This window comes from Stegastes partitus, unplaced genomic scaffold (assembly GCF_000690725.1).
Source record: "Stegastes partitus isolate 25-593 unplaced genomic scaffold, Stegastes_partitus-1.0.2 Scaffold145, whole genome shotgun sequence".
Taxonomy (NCBI): domain Eukaryota; kingdom Metazoa; phylum Chordata; class Actinopteri; family Pomacentridae; genus Stegastes; species Stegastes partitus.
In genome coordinates this window covers 390,120-409,298 of record NW_007577876.1, presented here as the reverse complement: position 1 = coordinate 409,298, position 19,179 = coordinate 390,120, and the positions used below count along the sequence as shown (strand labels likewise).

Sequence of the window (19,179 nt, the reverse complement as noted above, 5' to 3'; positions counted from 1 at the left end):
GTTTTATGTGCATCAAACACGGGAACAGAAAAGAGAGGAAAGTTCTCAAGAAATTGCAACTCCCATGGTACACAACAAATTGCATGCCATAAATTGTATGTGACAGGTGCACACTGTAACTCTGCAGACATAAGACAGCCGGATGACAGCAGGCACAAGGGGTAATGGTGACAGGAGAAGAACATGCCATTGAACATGGATTTATGAGAGGGCCCAGACTGAGGCCATCCATCAGCGCAGTCACGTGGCAGCAAACACGGCCGCGTTTAAAGACGCGTTTGAATGCGACTTTAGAGAGTTTCAAAAGGTGCCGATACTCAAAAACATGTGGAATGTGTGTGGAAATGAGCAATTTGATGCTTTTTAGCAGAGGAAAAGTCTGTTGCCACCCACAAAGGTTATTTTCAATCCAGTGCAGTCTTTTAATTGGAGTAGTTATGCTTTGATAGAGAGCTCCCATTTCTCCGGAGGTTCTCGCAGTAAGGTAATTACAGTATGTGGCAGCTTTAAACTAACTACAGCCATTTCTGAAACATCACATTCCTGACAGAAAATAATAAACTAGAGGTACCCCATGTTTTCACTAAAAGATATTGGAGTTTCTCTACCAATTGGCTTTGGGACGGTGGTTACCCACATACTGTAAATTGAGTTTCTCTTTCTCACTTTCTCCCTCAAACACACACACACACACACACACACACACACACACACACTCTCTCACAGTCCTTCTTCCCTTTTTGCTGGACAGAAATAAATGGAGACCCCAGGAGTTCCCTTTGGCCCCGGCCCTAGCAGTCTATAACAGAACCGACAGCTCTGATCACTCCTGAGAAAGCAAAAGCAGCTCAGGGATCGCTTTACAATTCTCAGGGGCTCGAATAACCTGATCTTGAACTGATCCCGTGCACTGATCCTTTGGTATTGGGTTAGGAACGTGTGAAGGGGCCTGTTGAATGAGCTCGCTGGATATCAACATCCTCACTCTGTGTTGCTCCAGCCCGGCAGATTGTTTGACTTGATTAGTCTCTGCCCAAGTGTTAGACTACCCAACGCCAAGCCCTCCAGACACCGGTATCAGTGTGTCAGAGGGAAAAGTGTTCTCCCAAGTCTCAAGGTGGAGCCCATTACCCTGAGTGAGAGCACTGTAAGTTAATAGGATTTGCTCCCGATCAAGAGACTGAGCTATTTCCTGAGGCTGTTACAGGCCGAAGCACAAAAATAAATGTTCCTTTATTCAACACTATTAAGCGTCTCCCCTCCAAAAAACTCCCCCCCGCCGCCGCCGCCGCCGCCACCACCACCCTGACCCCACCCCTCCGTTTTCTCCTTGTTGGGATATCTGTTATTGCTGCATGAGGTTGTGCCCTCCCTCTCTCCCTCTCTAGCTTGTGTTTTTCCCCCCTTCTCCCGAGCAGCTAGTAAAAGTAAAAGCTTGGCACTTTTTGTCTAAAGGAGCCATTTGTTCAGGTGAAAATGAAAGTTGCATGGTAAGCAGAGGCAGGCGTGCAGTTGGACAGGGGCAGAGGGGATTCCAGATTAATCATATGGACGATACAGCGTGATCATATTCATTGAGGAGTAATTGCCAAGGGGCTTTATGTAATGTATTCTCCCCACGAGGTAAAACCTTGTAGCAGTGAGAAAGGATAATAGAGTAAGAGGATCATATAAAAATGTTTGCTGCTCCAACCTTTCACTCTGAGCTTAACCCTGACCCCACATAGTAATTACAGAGTTAATTGCCAACTGATCTGAGGAGGAGGCTCCATCCAGCTTTACTGCAGATGTCAACCGGGCTTACGTTCCTGCTTCTGAGGTGCAGCGGCTCACCGACTGTCTCACATCGTTTAAAGAATTAGGACCATTAGCCGTATAAACCCAATGAGCGCTAAAGTTACAGTAAAATACAGCTGGCTGTTTAGGAGTTCGCTTGATCAGAATATTTTCCCAAATCCCAAGAAAACGTCTTCAAACTGCCCGTTTTGATCCTGTTGTGTAAAAAGACCAAAGCAGCACATGTTGTTATTGATTCATTGATTAGTCCACGGCACAGCTTCAGCACGGAAATCATCAACGGCATCATAGCTGGTTGTTGTTTTACAAAACACAGCCATGCAATTGATTAATTAAAAGAGAAAAATCTCATTTAAAACTAACAAGCAGTCGTGTGTTTACGTATCGACTGATATGAGTGTATAACCAGTCATTTTATTGAACATCAACTGTCTGCTATGTGGGATCCTCCATTTAAATGCACAGCATATACCTGAGATTGTTAAGTGATCATTTAATCATGTCGTTTACAGACTTTCTGGGGAATTACATCAGGATACGTGCACTGACACCATTTCACAAAACCCTGTTTTCAACATTTGTTTGGATATTTAACAAGTCTGGACACATTTGCCAGTAAACAGAAAGCGACCATATTGGAAACGCATTGCTATTAATACTGTGATACTGACTTCAGCCTTGTCGCTCAGCCGGGTTTCTGCCGTACGGCCCGGTCCTGATAGTAGCCGGGATGCTTTGGTGTGCGTGACAACACACAGCCCAAGTTTTGACAACTCCAGACAGAAAATAAAGCACATTAGACTATATAATAAGCCTCTGTGAGTGAAAGAAACAGACAGATTCCTCTGGATTTGTTTAAAACCTTAAGAGAGAATAGAACTGGTGCATTTCACGGCAGATCTAAGCACAGCTCACTCAGGAAACCTGAATGTCTTCAGTGAGTCAAATAGTTAAGTTGAGCCGGTGCTGCCATAAACCCGGTGGGAGAGCTTGGAATAATCTAGGCGATGTTAATGATGCAATTTATATGTGAGGGGACCGGTGTTTGGCAGGCTCTTTCCGTCTGAGCGGGCTGCACAACCCAGCGAGCTCCCAACACCCCCTGCTAGATGGAGGGGGTGGAGTAGGAGGAGGATGTCAGAGCCCATGTGAAAAGAGGGAGCGAGCGAAGCACTGATAAGAGCCATTACTATTAGTGTCTGTCTGTCACCTGCTGTGCGTCATCCAGCCTTCTCTCTCTCCACATGCGCCCCCATCCCCGTCGCTCCATCCCCATCCGTTTTCCTCAGGCACATCACTTCAAATTTGCACTCACCTACACATTTTCCATCCTGTCAAAGATATACTCAGTTGGCTTGAAAACTGAGCCGAGCTGCACTCTGAAAACTACTGCGAGCTTTGTTTCAAAACAGTTGTGAATTAGTGAAGGTGCAGACAGCTGCCAGCGTTTATCCGATAAACAGAATAGCTATAGATGAATAAATGAATTGGCACAAGAGGACGTGATATTCTACACATACAGTGTCTCAGTTTTTCCAAGCCAACACAAAGCCTAATTTGGTATTTCATTTATTACTTGGCACAATTCTACCGCTCCTTAAACTTATGAACTCGGGAGAAATGAACAGTAATTGCAGGCTGTTCTTTATTTTCTTAAAACCTTTTTAACCAAAATATTTAAAGCTGTTTTTCTCAGTTGCTATGCAACACTTCAACCGCAAGAGTGGGAGCATGCTGAGAATGTGCCAAATAAATACTACTGCCACAGACATTCTGTGGGGAAATATGAGAGAGGGGCATCGCTCAATAATCGTATGAAAATGTAGAGCAGTTGTGTAAAATGCACAATCATCTTTTCATTCACCAGTTCCTTGACCTGTGTCAACACACGATTCCAACAATGGTTCGTTTAATGAACCATTGTTTACAGTCTGAAAGGCTCTCAGGCCATCCGCAGCCATCTGAGCTTTGCTTTTTCCTCACCGCCTGTGCACCAAACATGCAAGTGCCCGCTTTTAACTTCAGAATACAGAAACGTGGAAGGCGTACCAAGTGTCCTGTGCAAAATATCATTCTGTAATTTGACATGAGAACGCTGCCAGATATGTAGACTACTGTCTGTTTCACAAGTCCTTTCAGATTTCACTCAGAGCTCGCCTGGAGCCTGGGCAACTGTACAACCGCCAAGCAAAAAAAGCAAGCAAGCCAATGGTGAAGCCTTTCTTCCTGAGCCTGGAACCAAGGACTTAAAGCAAGGACACGTTATGCAAGATATCACATTCAATTCCACTGCCAGCCTCTGAGGCCAGATGATACACATTGAGTGCGTCTGTCTCTCGAGCCCTCAATGTTAATCAAAACTCTTTCCAATGCATACTTATGAGTTACAATCTACTCCCCACGTCTTCCCTTTGGCAGCTTAAATTAAGTCACAAATTTGACGGCAAATTAACTTCAACTGGGACGGTAATATGTCACCTATATGGCAATCTGTGCCACTTCCTGTCGCTGGGGCAACAAAAATCTCGTGCGACTGAGGGGAAATTAAATCAAACAAATTATTTTCGTGTGAAAGTCAAATTCGAGGAAACACAAGAAAGGAGGCACCACGCGGCAGGGCCATCAGCTGTTAATTCCCTCTGATGACAAAGCCTTGCATAATCGCCCAGTCAACCTTTATCACTGATCACAGAGCCTGAGATTTAATGCATGCTGCTATTAGCTGTGACATACAGTCACAATACAGTTGAGGTGGGAGGAACACATGCTCAGACAGTGTGTGTGCACGCACATGTGTGTAAAGGGGAGGTGAATGTGGAACCAACAGAGATCTCCCCACTTCATCATTGAGTAAATGGCACCACAGACATGAGCTGCGACTTCACAGCTGCCTCATGGCGGGTGACATTGAAGCCCACGCATGAACACATCGCTCATCAAAGCGAATGAGGCGTTCTTTTGCTTCCGCTGCTTGTGCCGAGAAAAACAATGGCAGCCCCCCTCAAGTGCACACTTGCACACCTGGAATGTCTACAATGAGTGGAGATGAGAATGAAACAGGGAAAAAAAAATAAAAAAATCCATTTGGCTTCATGCATCTCTCACAAGAAGCTTAACAGACTGTGACCTTTCACTGCTTCGTAATGGGAAGGAAACGACAAGACCCCGGTGCCATAAAACGGCTCAGAGCGGGTGCTAACAGTGGTTCTGCAATTAACCTGTCTTAAAACAAACAAGAGGGTTTTGCTTTAACAACAGGCACATACTTGAGAGGGTTGATTTCTGTGGCGTGAAACTCAAAGCCCCACCAGGGTTCAGGTTTTAATCGGTCATTAGCGTGCTCATTTCAGCTCAGCTGCACTGAGATCTATGCAGCTACGAGCTCAGTCAACGCGATCACAAACAAGAAAGTCAAGAACGAAGCACCATCTCATACGAGTTTCTGCACAGACAAAGAGTATTTGTTTTAATTCTGGTCATTAAGTGTGAGAAAATAAGTAAAAACAGAACGCAACAAAAAAAGAAAATCATAAATGCCCCTTTTAGTGCATAAGCACATCCTCCTGAAAGTTCAGTCACATACTTTGAACACAAAAGCTCCACTCTTTCTCCTTAACTGTCCTCTTTTCTCTAAGTGGTACCAGACGTAGGCATTTCTTCATTTAGGCCGTTCAAATGGAGGCAAGTTGCTGTTCTTTATTTATTTAACAAAACGAGCTGTAAAAGCCAAACATTAGGTCATGGAATATTTTCACCCCGAGAAATAAGTCACTGCCTTCAATGAGACATCAAACCCAGTTTAAATATTCTCCTGCAAAATATGAGCTGGTGAGGAGCTTTTTCGGAGTCAAGTAGTGCTGTGGGATTTTCTGTTTTTTAAATACAACTTTCAACAGTGTGGTGCACATGCGTTTCCAATTAAGAGCTCAGAGCCAACAACCAAGGCTGGGCCCCATTCACCCCTTTCACGATTGACCAAGTCTGAGGAAATGTTAAACAGGCATCATAACCATGACAGAGACAGCAGATTTTTCAAAAGCCTTTACTTTCTAAACAGTAATTAAAACATGGCGGTGAATTGATGATGCAGGCTGCAAAAATTGCACAAGATCTAAACAAAGAAAAAAAGGGAACGTACTTAATCATAACTTTTTTGCGACACATTCGCTGCTGGGGCACTTAGACAAAGCAATTTGTCCGCTTGGTGATCGCGTACAAAGCCTGCTTACAGAGCAAAGAAATACAATACGTCAATGGTGCTGATTTGTGAGGATCATAATGAGAATGCACGGTTTACACGAGGCACTCTGAGCAGGATCTACTTCCCTGGCAGCAGCAATAACTCCCTATGAGCCTGTCTCTGCTCAGACTTCAATCTGGGGGCCCTAAGGAGCTGTTGGAGGACTTTGATGTTCTGTCTAAATGAATTGACTGTGCTTCTTGATGCAGCCCTCCAGTCAACCGACTCCCCCTACCAACTCTGTCACCTGTGATAAACACCATGCGTGCTCGGCGGTACCAAAGTCTGGATCACATGCTCAGAAAGGCCACACTTTTTTTTTATTTTTTTTTTTATTCCTTCAACTTTGTAAATAAGTGAAAAAACAGTGATTGTTGTTTCCCGCCGTGCCCTATCTGAGCAGCAGCCCTTTGATGTGTGAGGAGGCTGTATGTGAGCAGGCAATGCTGGGCTGGTTTTTGTTACCTCACAGCCCTGCAACATCCAGTAGGTAAGCCTTTATGTTGGATGCCCCTTCAGGGCATGGTGTTTGTTAGAGCCTGGGCAAAGGCAGCAACCTCCAACCCACTTCTATCATTGCATTTTTTTTCCTGAAGAATCAGAGCCAGAGAGCTCTGCATACAAGCTTGCAACTTCCCTGACTTGATCCAAACAAGATCTAAGGCTTATTGAGGAGCGCTGGTGCACAGCTAAGGAAGTACAAATGTGTTGATACAGCTACTTTGGCACTTCTGGTTTGTCACAATGTGTGATTTGAATATGGATAAGCAGTGGCAGCAGCCATAATGCAAGAAAAATGAAAAATGGAAAGTGTCAAGGCTAAAGATAGCGCCGAGCGCAACCCGCTGGTGACTAACCAACACGGCAGCAGAGGAGTTCGATGAAGGAGTCGGCCAGAGAGGTGGTTAGAGGAAAACAATACTTATCCAGCTAAGCTTCAGCTTGGTCAATTCTCATTTGACTAAATCCAATTACCATCGATTCTGCATCTTCTTAAAGCCCAGGTTTAGGTTTTCCTTGATAGTGCAGAAATCTTAACTTGGGTGAGGCGGCAGTATTTAACCTATTACAGCCTCCGTTGAAGCGCCTGGGTTTTGGAGGGAAGTACGAGTTGTGCTGGAGAAGGCATTGATCCTCCCACACCCTGGGTTTTCCCAGCGTGTGCAGCAATTCCTGTGCAAAGCCTCTGAACGCTTCTCTCTCTCCTCCAGCGGCGATGGTGCTCCTGAGCAAACCTGCCCTGGATCGAGCATCTCATTTAGTCACTGGGCCCCTTTGATGTGGATTCAGTGCTGCAGTGCATATCATTCGTGTTTGAAGGTTCAGCTTCCACAATACAGCAGGGTTTGAAGTTTCACATATTGCAGGTGCTACAATGTGATAATCTGGGAGCCGGTTATGCATTATACATTTTTCATAAAAGAACACCATCACCTGAAAGTGAAATGTGGAAAAGTCAGTGCTTCAAGGTATATATTGACAGAAACTGTTTCTGAGACTTCTGGGTGTGGGACGAAAACACTCTTGTTATCTTGAGCATTTCAGAATCAGCCCGACATCTTCCCTCTGAAGGGGGTAAATATCCAAATAAACAGAGCAGAATAACATTTGACTAGGGCCTGCCATGCCATTATGACACCAATTTAGTTGACTGAACGCTTCTCACGGGGCACAGAGGCCATGACGGCTCTTTCTCCAGCAAAGCCCGGCAATAAAAATCTCCTTCTCCATCTGATTTCACAAGGGAGCCGATACGCTGCTTGGGGCGAGTTTCTTCAGTGTCTTCTTAAATAAAACATGAAAATCATTGTCAAGGTCTACGTCTTAACTGAAACAGACCAAACTAAACGTGTGGCTTTAGCCGGAGTAATGGCACAAAAGGAGGAAATCGTCTGGTTCGTACTATTTTAAGCTCGTAACTGATTCAATTAGAAAAGTGAGCCGACGGTTTTTTAAACTGCATCAAGCACACAAGCATTTTTTTTTTTTTAAAAAGGGGGGAGTTGTTGCCCAAAGAATAAAATCAAGTTGACAGTTAATGTCTTTGAGTGACTGAGGTTTATGCAAACGCTTCTGATCTTGATAATTAAAGAGTGTTTGTATGGAGGTGCACAGCTCCGCGTCTCTTTTTAAAGGATGTTTACTGTCTCCAAAGCATGGAGACGGTGGCAGCCTGAGGGGCTGCTCGCTTTCTTTTCCCTCGCTCTGTATCCATCTTGTGCTAAATACACACTAAGCACATACGCACACGTGCACAAACACAAGCGCTACACACTGCACTGACACATACAAACAAAAAAACCCACACACAAGAAAGGCTCGGCGCTTTCACAGACATCAGCCTCTCAATTAGCTTCTGCACTCATTTCTCCTCCTTGGAAGAGAATTATTTTTCAGCTGGATGCTTTTTCTTTGTTTATTGTGAGCAGACCAAAGCCTTATCAGCAGCTAATCACTGCATGTCAAATTCAGAGACTTACTGCAGTCACTTAAAAAAAAAAGATTCAGTGAATAATCTTCTAAAGTTCAGATTGCCATTTTAGATTTGGACAATCACCAATTTCTTTTAGATGCTCGAATCTGTCTAACAGCCAGAGAGAAGATCAGCATTCGTTTGATATAATTTGTTGTGACATGTTAATTGCATCTACTTGTAATTCTCTCTAATTGATGTTTGATATGTCTCAGGAAATTAGGCCAACTAGATAACACTGCAAATATTATTAATCCTCCCCGCCTTTCTCTTTCCGTGGCAGGTCTGATGAATTCACAACAGCTCAAACTGTAATGTGTCAACGTGCTGTGCAGCTATGCTCTGTATTCCCAGGGCTGCCAGGCTGACAAATCTAAGGTTACAAGCATACCACTGTATATTCAAAACACATTCAGGCTCACTGCAGAGGGCCAGACACCACTAACCTGAGCAATTTTCACTGAGTTCTGGGTAGACCCGCCGGCATGGTATTCGACTTTGTTCCTCTTGACGAGTTCTTCAAACCTGAAATAAAGAGGACAACAAGAGTTGCTACAAATTCAGGATTACTCACAGAGTGATTTACACCAGACCTGCTGGTAAAAAAAGAATTAAGAAACACCTGTAACATGGGTTAACAACAGGTTTCCCAACACTTGGCGCATTGCAACACGTGTAGGAGGGATGAGAAACGCTATTTCATAAGTGCCACAAATTAGTCAACAGGAGATCCAGTGGCAGACATTGTTCATGTAGAAATGAAGAACAGCTATAGTCACAGAGGGTGTGAACATGTGAAACACCTCAAAAATATTGGACACACACAGACAGCCATTATATTCACAAGATGCATGCTAGTAACCTTGTTATGGGAAACAAGAAACACCATCCTCACCTCAAAACATCAAGTTTATGGTTAGAACAAGATGTGTTTGGTGCTATTATGACATCCTGGTTATGACAGAAACTTTTCTTGTTGCATCAATATATCAACTAACTTGTCATAAAGTAAAACCTTTCATGTTGAACTTGATAAGCTGTTCTTAAATCACATCCAATGTCATAAGCTGTGTTGTTATAACGTGAAATATTTCATGTTAGCCTGATAACTCTGCTTATGTTGTCATAACTCACGTTACGATGAGGAAATAGTTTGTGTGGAGTGAACGAACATGATGAGATCCTGCTGTTAATGAACAATATCCTGCTTCATGTGCATTTATTCACTCTGTATTAAAACCATGAATGCATTACATTACACTGTAAAAACGTTCAACGTTATAACAATTTATAACAATTACATGACACGTCATAACATGAAATATCCAGATATTAACATATTGATGTAATAAGATGATTTTCTTGTTACATCTAGATGTAAAAAGCCTTTCAGTTATCAGCTGTCATGTTATAATGAGAACATTTTCTTCTGATATCACGGTAACGTCACATGTTCCAACAACATGAACAACATCTTTTTGCACCAATACATTTTTCATGGTACATATAATCCGTTTATGTTTTCCTGGTGTGGCAGCACTGAGCTGATCCTGTATCACCGTCAACATGTCCCGTTTTCCAGCCGGTACACAAACAAAATAAAGTCTCAGATGTAGTCTCAGCCTGGCTAATGCATCAAGCTAAACTATGGATGTTAGCATCACAAGCTAATGCACGTGGTAACCACTAAACTCTTAGTACGCCTATATGACTTGCTAACTAGCATGTGAGCACGCTAACATTCTAAAGTTAGCGCTCAGATTAGCATGATAACACACCAGACTGCGTGATAACACCACCCGACTAAAACCACTGTTTTGCAGTCAGTTACTTATTAGCTAGCTAGCTAGCTCAGGTGTTAATCTATCAACTAAACTATCGGTTTGAAATATTTAGCCATTAATTTTTGGTAACTATTTTTAAACAGAGTATTTATTACTTCTTTAATTATTAACTGCAAACTTTCCACGCTCTCAACTGCAAGATGTTTTAGTTTAGTTAAGTTACAGCTTACTCTATGTGGATATATGTTTTAAATAAATAAATGCATTTATTTCTCTTTTAACGCCTTGTTAGGAATCATTGGGTTAAGTTAGTGACCACAGGAGCTGCTTCTGCAGCAGCTGGAGGTCACATGGAACGATTAGCTCAACTCATCTGAAGCAAATAAATGAATAAATAAAAAAACAACAACAAATTACTGTATAATTAAAGAACCTAGTGGATCTGAACAGGTTTGAGCAGATAAGTTTACGGTGACGTAACAATCGTAACAATAGAACGACTTAACCGCTGAGTTTGTTGAAAGCTGGCAGTCACAGATAATAAAACATTCAGTTTAAACTAATAAATCAATCGAACTGACCTAAACACTCTGATAGATGAAAAACATCCACAGTGTTAAATAAGATCCAACTGAAAATGAGTTCCAATGAACACATTTGAATATGACGAGTCACACTTATAAGGATCCATCAGATAAAAAAGGTTTAAAGTCATTTCTGTCCCAACAGCTACAGATGACAGCGGCACGTAAACCCAGAACCAGAATAGAGTCAGAAGTGGAAAACATGTTTGCCGTCCTTCAACTGTGACATTCAGGTGAAAGCTGTTTGTACAAACTGCTATGAAGGAAAAGAGGAAAAAAAAGAAAAGAAGAATGCATCCAGTAAAGATGCTGGATTTTGTTAACTGGGATACTTGACCACAAATGTTGCTGGAGCTGAAAAGAGGCAGTCGGGGTCTAAATGTCAGCTTGATAAAAGCGAAGGAGGAACATTGTTCACACATGGTCCTAGTTATCCTACAGTATTAAAGCAAGATGAGCAGTGAAAGATATTTCTGTGGAACTTGAACGGTTTCCTCAAAGGGATGCAAGAAATAAAAGGAACTATTCATCTCTGACTTGGCAGATAGGGGCGACTATTTTCTATTTCATGGTTGATGTTTTCAGAGCAATTAGAAAAACAGGTTTTACAACTTCCTCATGTTTAAAACCTGATAGCCAAATAAGTTGTTTAGGGAGAGACCACATCTGATTAAATGTTTGATGTCTGAACCATACAGCAAAGTTTAGAAATGTCTGTAACAGACTAAACACAATGAGTCAAGAAAACAGACATTACATGGGGGAACGCGGAGTAAACAATTGCTGAGTTTTCAAACATAAACCACAGGAACACCCTTGGGTCCGCACTGAAATACTGAAGGCAGTTCTATCATTTTTGTATTTTTCCCATCATGCTGCCATTTCAAACATCAATAGCTTCGATGCTTAGGCGGAACGTGATGCAAAGCCGCGCTACGCTGCCAGATAGAGCCTTTATCTCTCAGGCTGAGAACATGAATAATGTGTATTCTCCACATCGTTCACACAAACAGCCTCCCAGGGGGCTGGCTATACAAACGTGTCCACCCTGCTAAGGTAATTGACCTAACTGCAGTCACGATGATACGCCATATTAAGAGGTCCTCTGCCTTTTCCTTTTTTTCTTCCTCCCCCTCGACTGTACGCTGAAGACTGTTCATTTGTGGGAGTATTTACATGGGAGGGGGGAGAAATCCAATGACATGCTAAATAGTTTAAGGTGCAGCACACTATTCCCTTTGGCGTTGTGTGTAATTTCACCTTAAATTAAGTGAGAAAGAGGAGTTGTTGAGAAAATGCTGGAGTGTAATCCCAAGGGCCCTGGTTATGTAAAGGCCTGTGCTGCACGGTTCCACCGCATTTTAGGATTTAAAAAACAAACATGTTTTCAGGGGAGGTCAAAGGTGGCGTGTTTTGCGGGAGAGAGCTTGAATTTCAAGGTTGAGCGTAGAAATGTGTTGCGTCTATTGTATATACTGGCCACAGACAGCAGTAATTTGTATGCAAAGTGCATCACGGCTTACCAACATATGTCAGCCAGAGGTGTTCAATACTGCAGCACAACCTGGTTTAACTAGGCATGGCTGAATTTTGAGCGAGTGTGAAAGTAACCTTTACTGCTTCAAAGAAAGTCTACATATCATGTCTCAAGGCAAGGGGTCTACCCAGGGCAGAATGTTCCTAATAAAGAAAAAAAACTTTCCATGCAAGTGGAAAATATGCTAACCGGGAAAAAAAATCCTTCCTGAGACACCTGTTATGACTCCTTGACAAAAGAAGAATTTGAGCACTGTGGGTGTTTATAACATGAAGGCAGCCGAGGGACTCCAGAACCCATTTCAAATAGACACACAGCTTCTGAGGATTTCAGCGTTTCTTTTTTTTTCTTGCTAGAAGTATTTGCTCCACCTTTCAGTGCAGACAGCATGGGGCCCTGCTCTTGGACGCCTCGAAAATCCCATCCGAAAAGGAGCAGCTGCCTGGAGACCTTTACACCCTCAAACATCATGTGATCCCATAGTAGTGACACCGTAAACGGCCCCCTTGGCCATTTAGGGAGAGAAAATCCCTTTCCATCTACTGCAGCCTAAGCTCACTGGGCGATGGGAGGGAGCAGAGAAAAAGAAATTGTTTTGAACAAAATGTCCTCAGCCAGTAACCTCTGCTTTTAAAAGCCGCTGGTGTTGTTGAATGGAAGAGCGATTCCAGCGATGCCATGCATTCCACTAATGTATGGTCACTGCGTGTTATATAACACGTGTTTCACAAGAGGCTGCCAATGACACTCTGCTTAAATACCACTCTTACTAAAGGCACTGTGCAATTTTTCAATTTCATACCTTCCAATTTGAGACTAATAGCGGCACTTATTTATTCAGCTTAAATCAAATCATATTCAAATTAGAGGAATTAGGCTACTGAATACAATATTTGTATTCAGAGGGTATGAGAGTCCTCCTCGAAAACTAATACCTCTACATCTCGCCGGCTTAACGCGTTCAGATTGTTGGGGCAGATCACACGAGGCAGGAACATGGTGTTGTTTACATTCCTGGGAACGGAGCCCCCACCGTTGTTCCCATCAAGGGAAATATGAGAGCTTCCAAAGTACTTGGAGAGTTCTCTACCCCAAGTGACTCATGAGTTCCTCTCTCACCTCCCCAAAAAACAAGCCAAGTAGATTATTTACATGAGGCAATAATTCAAGATTTGCTCCTCTAAGTCTCTTACATGGAGGGCAAGGCGAGCCCATTTACCCAATCCCTCTTCATTCGCCTTTGATGTTAGCCTATCTCGATAAGACGGGATGAGTGCCCTAAAATCCCCGTCGAGTGATTTCACAGGAAGAACAAGTCTCTGTTAATCAATGGCTAGATTGGATCTGGATCCTCGGGAGTGGTCCGCCTGAAAGTCCTCCCGAGTGTTTGAGTGCACACCAGGGTAATTCATCGTTAATGATCACCGCGGCACCCACTCTCCTACGCGCCGTTCGTCCTTATTTAATTGCCTCGTTCACGTTTAAACAGCTTACAAATCACAAGGACAGGCAGGGAAACATGATCAAACGGCCCCTATCGCTAATCAGGGGAGGGCAAGGCAAAGAAGTGAGAGGACTGGGGCTTCTTTGCTGCTCTCCTTGGGGATTAGGAAGGAGGAGGGCTGTACAGGAACAGTAAATTATCTCTGCTTCAACTATAGCAGGCAGGTACATTTAAACAGGCAGATCCATCTTCTCTCTGGCTCTGACAGAGGCGGAGAGGGGCCAATGCAGCTAAAAGGCTTCGGTAATCCCAGTTTCAACACGGGCATCTGGAGTGGAGACAGGTTCCACCATTGATTAGATTCCCCAATCAGTGTGTGCATCCTACAGCAGCCTTCCTTGGTAGTCTGGAGGCAGTACAAGGCCTGATGCACAGTAATTGTTTCCATAGGTCAGGCAGAGGAAAAACAGCTCGGGGACGTGATGAAAGGGAGATGGAAAGGGTGAGGAATATTGTTGTTTTTCCCCCCAATTAAATTGTTTGTCAAACCCTTCACAAAGGGTTACGCAGTTTATCTGTTTAAAATCAATACGCTCGTCTCAGTGTGAAAGCTTGTCCCGACACAAGACAGGCCCATTAATTATTCTGTTCTGTGTGCTATCGCCGGGCTGCTCAAGGTTGAGCCTTATCTTTTCTTATTTCAAATCAATAATTATCTTCTACCATGCTCGCGCTCCCTCTCAGAAATAGATGTGCTTTTCATTCAATGCCTGTAGAGTCTCTCTCTCTCTCTCTGTCTGTCTGTGTAGCAACCGGTGAGGAACGCAGAATGAATAGGACATTCTTATCAGTGGAACATTAGGGCAGGATGGGAATAGATGGCGAAGAATGAGGCGCATAAAAGTACTGAACACAAATGAGTCATGATTCAAACAGCGAGCGAGGCCTTGTTCCCGTCCTCTGACATCTTCTAATAGACTACAGTAAGGGATGAATGTTGATTTGCACAAAAGCATTACGATATCGCCATCGTTCAGGTATCTCAATCCATTTGGGTAAATCCCTATTCAGCCGAGAAAAGACCCGCTTCTGTGCGGTGGGGGGGGAATAAATGCCACGACTCCAGCCGCAATGAGCCTTTTTTGCATTATAGACTGGATGCACAATTAATGACTGCACAATTACATGGTCATAATGGGTGAGTAATTGCATTAGAATCCAGAAACAACAAATGTGCATCCCTTTAATAATCGGCCGATCCAGCAGCAGCAGCAGCAGCAGCAGCAACAGCCCATTTGTTGGCATTAACGGAGGACTGCTGTTTGTACTTAATTAGGCTGCACTCAAGGATTAGGTGGTGGGGGCAAAATCTGGTCATGGAGGATGAGTTCATATTATTTCCTCTAAAATGTCACAGGTTTTTGGCTTCACGCTGCAGAGGGTGGCGTTGTTTGTCACACTGTACTGTGTGGATGTGGGAAAAGGGAGTGTGAGTGTGTGTGTGTGTGTGTGTGTGCGAGGATATGAAAGAGGGACACATTGTGGGAGAGGAGTGGGAAGAGGGAGTGTGTAAGCAAGGATGGGGCTTCTGGTGTTCTCTTGAGGATTGAGATTTGAAGCCCGAGCACAAAGCCTTTGAGACATTCCCCTTATCTTGGAGGTTGATACCAGGATCTGGGTGATTCAGAGCGCTCCGTGTGAATAATTCCACCAACACCCCCTGCTGTGGGGACCATATGGCCCAGTGTGAACTTTAAACACGAGGGGAGTGTTGCAGCTCACCAGTCCGGCCTCCCATCTCTACCCCCGCACAGGGCTAGGTGTAGAGAAATGATCAGCACAGATAGTACACTAACTAGCCGACATGTATAAGGGCTGCTGCCATCACTGGCTTTTCCTGTGTGGCTGCTGGGGATCAAAGATGACTAAAAATAGCCCTGAGCATGCTTTTCTGAACTGAACATGCTGTATGTACTGGCTGAGACGCCCACATTTTAATTATAAAACGCTCTTTAAAAGGGGGAGTCGGAGGGAGGGAGGGGGGAGGCGGAGGAGGAGGAGGGGGAGGAGGAGGGGGAGAAGCGCCCACATGCACAGAGATGTAGATGATGTTTGCTACACCCCCTTTGACTTGTGATGTTTCCTTCTGGCACCACCTGCTGGCAGCTGCCATCAACAAGAGGGAAGCGTTTGCAGCTCCGGCGAGGACGAGCCTTAATTATGATTGCATCAGCCGTCTCTCATGATGCAGCATGAAGGCTTTAAGGCAGAGAGATCACCCTGCACCCCGACACCATGCCATCACAAACACAGAGCAGGAAGACAGGACGCTTCTGTTTGAATTATCTGAAAAGTTGTCTTGTTTTTATAATTCACAAGGTCTAGATCCACATTTCTTACAGCTGAGCACAGCTCTGGTGAGCTCGTCAGATTTATGCGGGCGCCCCAAATCGTCAGATTGGTGCTTATCAATAAAACATCAAGAGCAGCACGGCTGGCGGCTGAACATGTTTCTGATGTCTCAATTACCAGTTGAGTGCCATTAATCTCTGCTCTCTCTCTTTGGCTCAGAGGTCGGCTGATGGATGCAGGCCCGTGACCTCTGTCCTCGGCGGCGGCGGCGGCGGCGGCGGCGGCGGGGGGGAGCCGGACGCGCTGACCCCCCAGCGGCCAGCAGAGGTGAGTTTAAGTACTGTAGTAGTACAGCACTCAGCCTTAGCAACAGACAAGGGAGCTGGGAGATAAAAGAAGGAGGGGAGGGGGGCGGCTGTAATGTGTCTACACACTCAGTCAAGCATGAGTACATCCAGTGAAGTGGCACCATGGCAAGCACATGCAGCTCCTGCACGCATGCTTGCATGTGAGCACACACACACACACACACACACACACACACACATAAGGTAGTGCATCTCCTCATGACACGCCGAGATCGCTCCACTGGGGGTTTGTAGCACTCGTGATTCGCTTCATTATATATTAAAAACATAAAAATAATAAATAAAAAATAAAAAGAAGAGGAGAAGAGTCAAGTGTGTTTACAGAGCAGAATCTATCACACACACACAAACACACACACACACCCAGCAGCCGGAGTGTTTAGCATGTAGTGGGTGAGAGAGGCCTTTGTTGTTTTCTTCCCAGTAAGCAGATTGAGCTGCATGGCAGCAGCAGGGGTGTGTAAGATGTACACAGACAGCGGGGTGTGTGAGTGGAGAGGCACCTCCACTGATCTCCTGTGTCGTGTGATGATGTGTGTGTGATGTGTGTCTCAATCCAGCGCTGATCCCCCTGAGTCAGCCCTGTCAGTGATATGAGCCTCCCTCCCTCCCTCGCTCGCTCTCTCCCCCCTTCTTTCTCTCTCTTCCTTCGCCATCCGGAATGCTAATAACAGCCAGCCACTAACGCTGCAGCCCTGAATTATTCATGCAGCAGAGGGTCACACGGCATAATGAGGAGTTTACTCTCATTCTGGATGCGATTGTGACGCTGCTAATCTGCATTTAGCACAGAGAAACAGAGAAAAGGAGGGAGAGAGAGAGGGGGGAGTACAGAGAGGGAGGAGGAGAGAGGATGAGCACTGATGAACTTAATTGCTGTGAGCAAACAACCTCTGAAAAGAGTCACGCCATCATCCAGAGATGAGAAAGTAAACAATTAATTATCATTGGACAGAGGGAGCCATAAAACAAATGTTTGAACGGCACTAATATTCAGGAGCCAGCTGATTCCCCCCCTCTGAGGTGACAATACACTCACTGTAACAGTGACTCACTCATTTGACACACTAATAATTATTAGCTCTAATATGATACGGTTAACGAGCCCAGGAGGGTTCGGGGAGATGCTATATTATGAACGGCTGCGCGCTCCAAACAACCTATAATGCCTAGTTATCCAGGAATAAAATGTCTATTTGCCCACATTATAATCTCCTGCAGAAAGAGGCGTGTTTTCATTATGTTGACATGTTGTTTCCTATAGAGACTCCTTGGGGTAGAAACAGCAGGCTAATGTTGCCCCCTGCTGGACATACGAGGTGCATGCCCCCCTTTGCTGAAAATCACAGAAAGCAGTCAGAGTGAAAAGGTTCAAATCGGATATTTACCAGCTGCTATAAAAGGCCTAAAACCCCAACAGTAAACAGCTAATTACTCATCATATATGTGAGGGATGCACCCTTACTTAGCTAGAACATTTATTCATCTGATCACGTGAGATAAAGACACCCGACATCTGTGCACATCATAAGAAGCCACTAACACTCCCTGCTGCCTTGAAGCTTGTGTTTCGAGCCACATGATGGCAGCAGTAACTACAACACCAGCGTGAACTACATGTGACATTATCACCCACTGAAAACAGAATTCAACATGTCTCAGCAGCCAGGGAGGAAGTTAAACACAATACTTTGGTTAGCTGGTTTCCTCTCATACCTCAATTTCAAAAAACCCAAATCCTCCTCTGAACCAGCATCTGCTGACAACAAGCCTTTCAACTGCAGCTCACTAACCACAGCTGAAATAAAACAGTACAAGAGCCATCCATTACTGCAACATGACTCACTAACCACCACACTGTACACCATGAGCTGAACACTGAGAGGCAGCAGCCGGAGGACGGAGCGACAGGATCCATGAAGGAACCTTCATCGCTAGTTTCTGGGGACTTACAGAGTAGAACGTGTAGATACAGCCTGGAAATGTGGAGAGAAAGTAAAAGAGCTGCATAAGAACGGTCACACGAAATGCAAACGGGTTCATTTTATATCGAGGATTATTTTCATGAAACTAATTCTGCAGTGCCAGATAAGTTCTCCAAATATGAAAAACAGAAGGGCTGAAACAAGTAATTATTATTATTCAATTATTGCTGATTACTCAATTAAAAGAAAATGCCACAAAACTAGTATCTGAGAAATAGAAAATTGAATGTGTTCAGATTAGTTCTTTGGTTAAATGAACAATTTAAATCAAAAACATTCATGTTGCTATCAAAAGAAAATAGAAATAAATAAAACAGGAAAATATTCACTAGTGACAGCTGCAACCAAGAAGAATAGAAACAAATAATAGTCAATAAATATCTAATAACCTGATTAAAAATCTCTGAATAATGGATCTGATGTGTTCAAATTACTTGTTTGGACCAAACGATAGTTCAGATCAAAAATCTGTTCAAGTTACTACCAAAGGAAAATAATGATCAGAAAATATTTCTATTTGAGACGTCGTGAACACAAATCGTATGTCTGAAACATCCATCCATCATCTCTACACCTTAACCCTCACTAGGGGGGCGGAGCCTATCCCAGCTGACT

At 43.9% G+C, this 19,179-nt stretch overlaps 1 protein-coding gene across 2 annotated transcripts in view; it reads right to left on the bottom strand.

The window, feature by feature from the left end:
• The window catches only part of adkb (adenosine kinase b), a 115,597-nt gene that overhangs the window by 87,078 nt on the left and 9,340 nt on the right, over positions 1-19,179 (bottom strand). For both annotated transcript variants that reach the window (XM_008279135.1, XM_008279136.1), the window contains exon 4: positions 8,957-9,035. In XM_008279135.1, coding sequence (XP_008277357.1) covers positions 8,957-9,035 — 79 coding nt within the window. The remainder of the gene's footprint in view (positions 1-8,956; positions 9,036-19,179) is intronic.